General features: G+C 41.8%; 1 protein-coding gene across 1 annotated transcript; it reads right to left on the bottom strand.

Moving 5' to 3' along the window:
- Window positions 1–198: 198 nt before the first annotated feature.
- ribc2 (RIB43A domain with coiled-coils 2) lies at window positions 199–8,063 on the bottom strand (the record flags this gene model as incomplete). Its single annotated transcript, XM_080002387.1, has 6 exons — window positions 199–348; window positions 446–612; window positions 4,711–4,890; window positions 5,019–5,137; window positions 6,381–6,697; window positions 7,753–8,063. 6 exons carry the CDS (start codon window positions 8,061–8,063, stop codon window positions 282–284), a joined length of 1,161 nt encoding a protein of 386 aa, XP_079858513.1. The 3' UTR covers window positions 199–281.
- Between the last annotated feature and the right edge of the window lie 4,411 nt (window positions 8,064–12,474).

Here is a 12,474-nt window from a genome sequence, read left to right on the forward strand (position 1 = left end):
CATTACCAGCATATTTCTCCAGGAGCCACTTTGAAAAGCCCACATCAGTTGATTAACAGGGTTCATTCTGGTGTCACAAAATGAAATTCAAGGACTTTCTTATCCACTATTTTTTTATTTTTCAAGGACTTCACACAAAACAAATATAATACATTTTAAATGTGAGCATTATTTAACAAAATATAATATAATCGTGAAGATTGCAAATACTGTAGATTACAACTTTTGAAAAAATCATTAAGATGAGGGAATTGGGCTTGGATCTTCACGCTGCAGATACCTCAATGGTGGCGGATACTGAAGCGGGAGAAGAAGCCGCTGATGGGCTCCGCTTCAAGGCTCTTCTTCCTTAAATGACAAAAAACAAAAGCCAATGGATGGTCAGAAAAGCGTCTGAGAGCGTTCTGGGTGCGGTATCATGAGTTTGTCAATAGTCTTCACGGACTGTTGCTGGTGAGCTTGGGCCAGTCGGCCGTTGGTGGCATCCAGCTCCTGCCGCCGCCGCCTGCTGAGCCTAGCCTGCTGCCGCTCCTGCAGAAGCGCCGAGCGCGCTGAAGCCACGCAGAAACAGTGCTGCTGCTCGTCCTCCTGCTGCTGCTCCAGCTCCTTCCTCTACACACACACACACACACACACACAGAATCATGTCAAACAAAAACGATAAGCTCAGACTGCTGAGAGAATGGATTCCTGATAGTATTCCCAGGTCAAGAAGATTGGGAAGCGGTTTAAACGGTGTATATATTGCATTACATATTTTAAAAATAGCCAACATAGGTCAATAATAATCAACGCTGATTAAGGTTCAGCAAATCTACAGCGGACTTCATAATCCTTTATTTTTATGTTTATAATTATATATTGTACTCACCTGTATATTATGTATATAAATATACTGGTATAGTATAGAATAATGATATATCTCATAACAATAATAATAAAAGAAATAAGACAAATAAAGGCCTATGAAGTAATATTTATAATATTTGATTTTATGATTTAATTCTTATTTAAATTATCATTAAAATAAGAATAGAACAGTATAGAATGACATAAAAATAATTAAAGCTGCAAGCAGCGATGGCTGGGTCCTCGATGTGCAGGTGTCGGTGGGACGCAAGTTTGGAGTTGATCCAATAAATCCCCTAGGAGGAGTTTGCAAGAGTAGAGAGCACGACAATGACCAAAAAAAGTCACTTAAACAGTGCCCTTTTCTCGAACATGAAATTGAACGCTTTGCCACGCCCACACCGTTTGACAAAAACAAAGAGGGTTTTCGATCGAGCTGCACCGTACATCTGGGATGGGCAAGTATTCGCACAGGACTTTCTTCTTGCCCCGATACTCCTCGAGTTTATTAAACGCAAAGTTCAAGCGGCTTGGACATCCACTGTTGGTGTTTTGTCTCGAGGTGACGGCGCAGTTAAATGGCTTCAGAGCTTCGTTTGATAAAATCTCAAACACACCACGAACGGCGGTAACGTCTTCTGTGCCTGTCCAAAAAAATCCCAATGCTAAATATTTAGAGCTATACTTTCTCCAAACCTTTCCGCCGGGACATCGCTTGTGGACGATGTACCAATGGCTTTTCCTTTTCAGTGTGCCTGAAGCGAGCCAACTATCCATTTTGATTATCACCTCAAGTTCAAAAGTGTACAGGTGCACGTCCATCGTGGTCCAGCTGGGTGGATCCATCAACGAACGTAGTAAGCGCTACCATAAGTTCCTATCTATCAGTGATGATGTAATTTTTGAAGGTTTTAAAGAAAAAAATACCATGAAATGATAATTTTTTGTTTTTGTTTTTGTAATTAATAATATATATCTTTTTTTTTTCAATAAAATCGATGTGCTTTGCCCATGAGTTGGCGGCCCACTTGCAATACGTATCGCTGCTTTGTTGGGAATCGCTGCTTTGGCTCGGACCCTAAATATAGCTGTTATCATCATTAATCTGTTTTTCACTCAGTTCTGCTCTGTACGTGCATTGATTTGGACGAAACTTGAACCACGAGATGTCTGCGACGTACCGGCTCTTAAGACACCTCGATCATGTTTTGAAGTTTTGGCGATCGTCCTGTTCCAGAGACTTTTAACCCAAAAACTCAAGAGAATAATAATAATCTGAACAATAACAATATTATTATCCCTTCAGGGTAGACCCCTAATAATAAATATAGCTGCAGGCAGCAATACACGGGGCCCAGTTTAGTCGTTTTAGGTACATATTACAGTTTTCCGGGTTCTGTGAAACACAGTCCAAGTTACAAAAGTTACAAACGACTTGGACTTACACCTGAACCTATCAACGTGCACTTAGGTCACTGCATGTTGCTCTTCTGTTGTTCCGTTTAAATATCCCCGAAGAACAGTGTTTTAAGGATTACGATCGCTCCCGATCATTCAATGTCCTGAGTTTTCCGAGTCGTGGTGACTCACAGAGCTACTACCACAAGTCCATACACCTGTTGACTTTATCCTAAAATTGAGAACGCGGCTGTCTACCTCTAGTCCACAGAGGCCTGTCTCACGGTGTCTCTGTGGAAGGAAATCACTCCGTGTGGAAGTTCCCAAGTCCAAGGCAATACACACACGCTCATTATGGATGTAACGGTATGAAGTTTCACAGTAGGGTACGGTATTTCACGGTATTAAAGTTTCCCCTTTGTTTTTTTATATATTCAATCAGTTAATATTTTATATGAAAAAAGAAAGATACACGGTAAAGCCTCTGCGGCGCAGCAAGGGAAGGCACTTGTTGGGGCTTTCAAATTCACAGGAGGAGCAAAATAAGTGACATATATCAAAATCCGACTTATTTGCAAAGTTGTAAACTTTGATTCACCTCACTTCATGTTGGCGCTGCGCAGAAACAGACGGGCAAGTGTTTTAATAATCCATTCAATGAGTAATTCCCCGAAGCGGCACGTTCCGGCAAGGTTTGTTTACACTTGCTCCCATGTGCACGCAAGAATCGTGAAGCAGCATGTCGTAAAATATTGGCGTAAACAAATACGTAAACAAAGATGGTGGAACACGGCGCTCGGGGAACACGGGGTTATATCATAATGCAATGTCTTAATTTACAATAAGACCAAAGAGAAACAAAATATCAATCGAACATCCCTGCAGACATCAAGACGGTAAATAAACACACACACACACGCCTAGTTTGTAATCTCTAGCCACTGCAGAACGATGGACTCTACACCACGAGATATCTGAGGCGTCCCGCTTCTAACGAGACCTCAACCGTGTCCGTGGGTCCAGCGGTTGTCATGTTCGAGACACTTTTAGCCCGGAAAATGCCAAGGAGAATAATAATAAAAAGCAAACAATAGTCCGAACGTTAAAAAAATCCAAACAATAATTAGAACTAGGGGTCCAGGCCGTAATAATATAAAATAATAATAATAATAATAATAAATATAGCTGCAGGCAGCAATACACAGGGTCCAGCTTATTCGTTCTATGTACAATTGTAAAATTCAGTTGAATAGATTAGCTGTCTATATTGTAATGCAGACAACATTTATTTAACTTTGACATTAATTTAGAATTCGAATTATTATGGAATAATTTGTCAAGATCATAAACACTTTCTGTCTTTTCATTGCAGTTTCTTAAGTTTAGTTATTGGAAAATGTTTATATATGACGTTTATTACAAAAAAGTATTTTATTTTTCATTTTAAACAATATTCTGTCATTGTTATAACTCACCTGGCTGCATTGAAGTACAACTGGAGATTGTGTGACGGTAGATGTTGTATCGTATACGTCAATTGTAGTATTTGACGTATAGGATTTACGGCAGCAGTCTAATTGATGTATTTCATTAGTAAAGTTGAGTTCGGTTTTTTTAGTTGGATTACATTTTCATCACGTATTTACATCACGTATTTTGAACTCATCACTGAGTCGCACATTACAGTGTTTTCGAGGGATGCTCAGACGACATTTGAAGGATTATTTTGAAATGTTTCCATTAATCTGGCAAAGAATTGTGGATCACGGATTTAAAATAATCAATGGAACAGATCTACTGACATCTACCAGGTAAGAAGCTTTATACATATACACGTAAATCGATAGTTTGGTAACTTCTAAAGACTACAAAGTGACCGATTCCATGCCGCCCAAAGGGACACTGTCCAACTGGACATTCTCAATCGGAATCTGTACATTTATAGTAAATAATATAACGATATCATAAAGCGTCTTACTGTAAATATCATCTCATTCAATTTAGAACGACACGTGTGACGTGTCAGTTAACCAGACCAATTTTAGGTCATTTGTTCGGTTTTTCACTCTGCTCCCTAGGTGGATCGATTTGGATGAAACTTAAACCACGAGATCCTTGTTCTGTAGCGGTTAAAACAAATGCCAGTGTATGTCTTCCACATAGTTTTAGCTGGGATGGCCATATTTCGGACTGGCGTACTGGCACATTGGTCTTAAAATCGCTCAATTTTTGGTCGGTTTTTCACTAATATCTGCTCCATACGTGGATCGATTTGGATGAAAGTTGAACCACAAGGTCTTTGTGACTTGGCGTCACCTGTGACATGCGCAACAAGACAAACAAGTCAAACAAGACATCAACCGTTTTTGTGTTTTATGTTAAAGTTGGATTTCCAGATAGTTTTAGGCTTTAGGCCTAATAATTACTAAATATAATAATGGATAATAACGAGTAAAGGTTTACCCTCCTCTCCTCCAGTTGGTAGTGGTTGAACTGCATGATCTGCTTCACCTCCTGGATGTCGACTCTCTCTGGGGTGTCGGTGCTAAACGCACTGCCGTGCTGGTGGTGCAGGATCTCGCTGCGATTGCACTCCTCGTCCTGCTCTTGCTCCTGTAGACGCCGCTGCCTGGTCTCTGCCGCCTGCAATCCCAAAAGCCGTTCCATTAATTTTGCAATGATGGCAAATAGGATTTAACCGCAATCCCAGACATTGATTAGTTTGCCGGATACAATTATTTGGCTGGCTGGAGCAGGAGGTAGAGACTCACCAAGGCCAGATTATATTCCTTTGTGGCGAGAGCAGACGCTTTCTTCCTCGTCTGCTTGGCCAGCTCAAGCTGAAGAGCTCTGTGGTCCATGCTGATCCTGCTCTGGTCAAACTGCTCCTCTGGGGGTGGGTGGATGGATGGATGGATGGACAGATATTTGTTGCACATCTATTAGTATTACTATTATTACTAACATTCTTTTGAGACAGAGACGGATACTCAGCACCCATTAGAATTACAGAGTTGAGTTGGTCACTCGTTTTTTTCTGTGTGATAAATACGGGCCCTGATGTTGCAATTAAAGACATTGTTTGGCCTGCTGTTCAGGTTAAAATTTATTGCATCTGTTCTAAATTTGTTTTATAAAATTTTTTACTGCAAATGTCTGGTAACGTAATGTGGCCCCTAGAGCAGCGATTCCCAACCTATGGGCCGCAGCCCACTGATTGCAAGTGGGCCGCCAAATCATGGACAAACTACAGAGAAAATAAAGAAATATAAAGAAATAAAGAAAATGCTGCAGATCCAAAGACTGTTCTAGATGAGGCAGTCAGAGCAGTCAACTTCATCAAAAGCCGCCCACTGCAATCATGTTTATTTTCCGTTTTATGTGACGAGATGGGCAGTGACCATAAGCATCTTATGTTACACACCGATGTCCGGTGGCTCTCAAGGGGGAAGGTACTGACGCGACTTTTCGAATTGCGTGATGAGGTGAGGGTGTTCTTTCTCGACACAACGTTTGAACTGGCACATCACCTCAGTGATTTTGAGTGGCTGGCTAAATTGGGATCCCTGGCCGACATTTTCAGCCACTTAAATGGACTCAACCTCAGCCTCCAAGGAAAAGCATTGACCATGTCCAATGTCCAGAATAAAATAGAAGCGACCATAAGAAAAATGGATATGTGGGCCAGGCGAGTTGACCAGTCAAACTTTGACTCGTTTGAGAATCTGTTGGATTTCTTGACAAAGGAAGAAATGCGGCTCCCTGTCACCGTGATCAATCATGTCAAAGAGCACATGCATGGTTTGAAGACCAAGCTGCGCGAATACTTGCCCATCCCAGATGTGCAGTGCAGCTCTGCCTAATCCTCTAAGAAAGCACTGTTTGGCTCCTGTATTACTTCTGGTCAGATGTGGGCCGCAGACACTTTAGAGATTTTCAAGTGGGCCGACAAGGTTGGGGACCGCTGCCTTACCCCAAACGGTGGAGATGACAGGGGCGCGCACAAACTGAGGTAAAACTTTGAAAAGATTTCATTCCGACATTGGAAATTTGTCTACGACAGTGAATTTGTTTGAAGAAGTAATTTGGTGTAAGTCTTATCTTATCTTATAAATGGATTGGGCGGGACCCACTTTCCTGCTTCTGACACAGCTTGGCGGCATTTCGCTCGCGCTGCTGCTGTTGGGACCACTCCCTCAGCTGCTCCTGCTGCCTCTTCACCCTGGCCCGGCTGCCTGGATCCTCTCCAAGCAGGCCCGGCAGTGTCATCTGCCCGTCGCCTCCGTCCGCCGCTCCCAGGCGCCCCGGGTCACCAAGGTCAAACTTGCGGCGGCCCAGCAGAGGCGGCAGCAGCAGGGGCTGGTGGCACTGGCGGGAGTCGACGAGGGCCCTCTGCAGTGCCCGGCGCTCCTGAACCTGCCGACCGTCCAGCAGGCAGGCCACCTGGTCGCTGCTCACAAGGTCTGCGGCTACAACAGGGATCACACACGCACACACACACACACACACACACACACACACACACACACACACACACACACACAAAAAGGGAATACTTCTCATAATTCCGAAATGTTATAAATCGAATCGTAAACGCATTAGCAGCAGAATACCCCCCCACAAAACAAAAAATACAAAACCAAAAACTTGAACCAAAACACTCGGACTGCAAAGCCAGTTTTTAATTGGCCTTTTTCCTGTGCTGAGAAAGAAGTGTGTTGTTTTTTTTAATGATGTCTTCTCTGGCTAAAAATATATTTTGTTGATGGAAACTCTGGGGCAGCGGTTCCCAACCTTTTCAGACTCACAGCCCACTTGAAAATCTCAAAAGGCCCACATCCGACCAGAAGTAATACCGGAACCAACCAGAGCATTCTCAGAGGACGTTTATTTTAACAATCAAATCAAAACATCAAAACATACGGTGCAGTACTGATTAAAAAAAAAAAAAAAAAAGAGGTGGGTTAAAAATAACCTTATATCCATGGAACTTTCGCATAACATGAGTAACGGTATCTAGTATGTGCTGCTTGAAGGCCGCAGTGTTTTGAATATAGAATAACTACTAACGCAAGCGCTGATAAAACCAGCAATAATAGGAGCACATTTATATAGACTCACCTAGTGAGAAGGCTGATGTTGCATGGCAGACACCAAATGCTTCATGGGATCCCTCTGGCTTAAGGAATGACAGTCCCAATCGAAGATCTGGCTCAACATTCAGTTTATTCCTGTATTTCGTCTTCAATCTCACAAGCTTTTCGGCAAAAGCCAATCTCACAATGATACGTCGTCGGGAAAGGCATCGGAAATCGCACAAGCTCGTTTGGACAGATTAGGATACTCAGAGCAACATGAGGCCAAAATTTTGTCAGGTACTCCTGAGAGAGCCAGTTTCAATGCGCTGTCACTAAAGAGATCCACAATATTGTCCTTCTCCTTTGCGCTCAGGCCTGCGGGGTCTCATCAATGTGGCTGGCGAAGGGGTTTTCGATCCAGCCGCACTGCACATCTGGGATGGGCAAGTATTCGCGCAGCTTGGTCCTCAAACCATGCAGGTGCTCTTTGACATAATTGATCACGGTGAAGGGAAGCCGCATCTCTTTCCTCATGGTCGCTTCTGTTTTATTCTGGACATTGGACATGGTCAATGCTTTTCCCTGGAGACTGAGGTTGAATCCAGATAGGCGGCTGAAAATGTCGGCCAGGTATCCCAATTTAGCCAGCCACTCAAAATCACTGAGGTGATGTGCCAGTTCAAACTTTGTGTCGAGAAAGAACACCCTCGCCTCATCACGCAATTCGAAAAGTCGCATCGGTACCTTCCCCCTTGAGAGCCACCGGACTTTGTGTGTAACAGAAGCTGCTTGTGGTCACTGCTCATCCTGTCACGTAAAACGGAAAATAAATGCGATTGCAGTGGGCGGCTTTTGATGAAGTTGACTGCTCTGACTGCCTCATCTAGAACAGTCTTTGGATCTGCAGCATTTTCTTCATAGCCAGCGCTTCTCTGTGTATACTGCAGTGGACAGATGCTACTGGTGGAGCCACAGCTTTCACCGGGTGATGAGTCCACTGTGCTGGCCCAGCACCGCACGGGCCCCATCAGTGCTCACTCCCACCACTCACTTCCACACATCTGGTTTGAAACTATGAACGCGTTCAGAATGTCAAAAATGGCCTCAGATTGTCCAAAAATATCCTAATGCTACATATGCAGCGCTACACTTTCTCCAAACCTTTCTTTTTTGTTTGAGATTGCTCGTGGATGATGTACGAATGGCTTCCTTCCTTTTCAGTGTGCCTGATGCGAGCCAACTATCCATTTTGATTATCACCTCAAGTTCAAAAGTGTACAGGTGCACGTCGACCGTGGTCCAGCTGGGTGGATCCATCAACGAACGTAGTAGGCCCTACCATAAGTTCCTATCTATCAGTGATGATGTAATTTTGAAGGTTTTAAAGAAAAAATACCATGAAATGATATATATATTTTTTTAACATTTAAATAATATATAATAAATATATAATTATTTTTTCAATAAAATCTATGTGGTTTGCCCGTGATTTGCTGGCCCAGGTTGGGAATCGCTGCTCGAGGGGCCACATTATGTTACCAGACATTTGCAGTAACATTTTTATAAAAAAGAAATATTTAACAGATACCATAAACTTTAATTTCTTTCTCGACTGCACTGTTTTTTGCTGCTGCAACCACTCAAAACCCTTCGTGGGCGACGGAGCGTTGTCTGTCTAATCCGATCTTGAATAGACTGCTTTGAAAAATATGACGGACGTGTGCAAAACCTGAACCGCAGGCCGAACGATGTCTACAATTACAACATCAGGGTCCGTATTTATCACACAGAAAGAAAAAAAAGAGTGACTCAAATTTGGTCCCATTTTTAGACATGGGAGTAAAATGCATTTTATCAAAAATGTGTTTTGCCCATGATTTGGTGATCCACTTGCAATACCCTCACGGCCCACTGGCAGGCCGTGGTCCATAGGTTGGGAATCCCTGCTCTAGGGGCCACATTACGTTACCAGACATTTACAGTAACATTTTTATTAAAAAAAATTATGAACAGATACAATAAACTACAATTTCTATCTCTTTCTCGACTGCACTGTTTTGTTTCTGCTGCAAACCTCAAATTCCCCTTGTGGGGAAAAAGGCGATGAAGCGTTATCCGTCTAACCCAATCTTGAATAGGTTGTTTTGAAAAAAACAATGACTCTCGTGTGCCGAGCCTGAACAGCAGACCTAACAATGTCTACAATTGCAAAATCGGGGCCCGTATTTGTCACACAGAAAAAAATGAGTGACTCAAATTCGGTCCTACCTTTAGACATAGGAGTAAAAAGCATTTTATCAAAATTGCCAATAACTAAAATCACTCCCGGTGAAATTGTAAACCTGTATGAATACAATTATTTGTGTACACTCAAAGTTTTTTTTTTTTAATTATTGCAATCTTTGGTGACGCTTTTACCCAACGCCTTCAGAGTCTCCTTTTCAGCGTCTTCGCTCCTCTCCACTTCTTTTACCTGGTTGTCCGGTCCACCGTTCTCCACCTGCAAAACACAGCAGCTAGAGATCCTCCCTTCAGTCGACGCAAACCTGCAAATGTCCTCTCTGAATGCAGAGGTTTATATAAAGTATATATGTACAGATCGTTTTTCTTCTAATGCAATTTTGTATACCTGCTTTTATTAGCTTATTCTTACCTTGTTTTGAATTTATTTGTACATGCAGAAAAAAAAAAAAGGCTTGTTTGCCTTACTGCTGCCATTTGATTGCCTATTTTTTTGAACGTAAACACTTTGAAATGCATGTTGTGTGTGAAAGGTGTTAGTATTAAGTTGGTATTAAGCTTTATTGTACATTGCCGATTTTCTGTCTAGCTAGCTGTCTACCCACCGAGCTATCATCCTTCGTTTGCCACCGGAAAAGACTCACCCCACCATGTTGAGACTTTAAAATCCTCCCTTTTCGTTCATCTTCTCGGTTCCTTCGCCACTGGAGCTTTTCTGTAGCCTGGCGGTCTCCGGGCGTCTCGATGGGAAACATCTTTATCGATGGATTATCAAGTATTTACCTTGTTCCCCGCGCATCACAGAGGGAAGGGGGGGGGGGGGTGTCACTAGTTAACGCAAACACAGTGGTTGCTAAGCAACGAGCACTTCCGTAAAGTATCGGAAGCTGGCGTACCGCGTCCGGGACGGCGCACTACATCGGCCTACTACTACTACTACTACTACTACTACTACTACTACTACTACTACTTTCAGTGAACAGAAGCATGGACTCTCCGCCATATGACAGGTGGTTTATTATTATTATTATTATTATTCTAGATGTGAGAGTTTTCATCTTCAGTTTCACACTTCTCACAAGTCCTCTGGAATCTGGTCTTGCTTCAATAACTTCAGATAACATCCAGGATTACATTACATTACATTACATTACATTTAGCAGACGCTTTTATCCAAAGCGACTTACAATTGTTCAAACACCGACGGACGCAGCCATCAGGAGCAATTAGGGGTTAAGTGTCTTGCTCAAGGACACTACAGCATGCTAGCAGGAGGAGCCCGGGATCAAACCAGCAACCTTTAGATGACTAGACCACCAGCTCTACCTCCTGAGCTACCATCCCCATCCCAGGATCCTCTTGGTGCGTTGCTGTCTGCTATCAATACGATGTCTCCTTTTAGTAGATTTACTACAAAGAATTAGTTTGGCTCCATATTTTTTTTGAGTTATTGTGATCACCAGAAGTCCATCACGAAAGGGGCTGCTTTGTTGGAGCCATTTTTCTTTAAAAACTCATTTAGATGAGCAATGCTTCCACCCGGTGTTAACGAGCGGTAGCGGCGGGCAGTGTTATCACCGTCTATGATTGCATTCAGGTGTGCAAACAAACAGTGAACGCCGAGAGCACAGTCTATTACCGCTCCCGCTGCACTCGCTACCTAGTTATTAGAACGCTACTGTCAAGATTACCTTTAGCAATTAGAGTGGGATAAGAGTATATTTTGTTTATTTGTACTTTTTAGTTTATTCGATTAACTTTAATGCGTGTCAGAGCTGAGAGCCGACGCATGCATACGCTCACACACAATCCACACAACCTGCCGGACAGACCTACTATCAACTTCCACAAAACCAAGTAACTGCAAGCGATCAACAAAACAAGAAGCACGTAAGAAAAATCTCAACGGAGTAAAGGCTATGGCTTAGCACCAACGAAGAAAGCTATTGACCTAACATAACAAACGTACCCTCCCCCATATTTACCTTTTATACAGCATTTATACCCCCTATTTATCTTTTATACAGCATTAGACGCCCATGATAACTTTGATAAATCTATGCAAATAATACAAATGATAAATACGAAAAATTGGTGATCGGCCAAACACTTGGTAAATGTTTATCACGATTTATCTGAACCCAAGCTGGCGCGTGATATAATAAACTATGCATAGTTCAAATAATATTTCTGTGGGGTAGCATGGGATATGTAAAGAATCTACTAAACCCACTTTTTTAATATTGTGAAAAGTTTTGATATTAGTAATATTTAGTTTCACAAATATTAATGGATGGGTCATGTTTACAATTAAGTTAATACTCTACAAATATCAATTACAGATAGGTTGGACACCCATAATGCGTAGTTAATTGGACTTTACTTTCATTCAATGTTGGTCTTTCATATCAGGATCAACCACAGATTTTAACTTTCGTTTCGATGGAACTTTGGACTTTTGTATTGCTGTTGGGTAAAAGAAGACTAGACTGATTCAATTTATAGCATCACAGCGTTAATCTCCCCGACGTTACACTTTCCTTATTTTTAATAACTTTTATTAATTTAAATAGGAGGTTCAAGGAAAAACATTTGACAAAATGTCTCCGACCATATACAGTATATGTAGGTAATTACATTTAGCACTATCCGGCACAACATTTAACTTTTGATTTTGGTAGAGTTAAATTGCTTAGATTATCTTATTTTAATGTGTTAAGGGTATAGGAATAGGCGTAAAACCTAATTTAAATTGAAGCCGAATACTCAAACTTATATAATTATACTTTCTGAAATTCAGATAGAAGTCAATACATGTCACCAATGAACATACTGTATATGTAGGCTTAATTTAAATGTTGAAGGTTTTTCACTGTGTAAGCTACAAGTTTTATTCAAACCTTGACAC

This window comes from Zeus faber (assembly GCF_960531495.2).
Source record: "Zeus faber genome assembly, chromosome: 6".
Taxonomy (NCBI): Eukaryota; Metazoa; Chordata; class Actinopteri; order Zeiformes; family Zeidae; genus Zeus; species Zeus faber.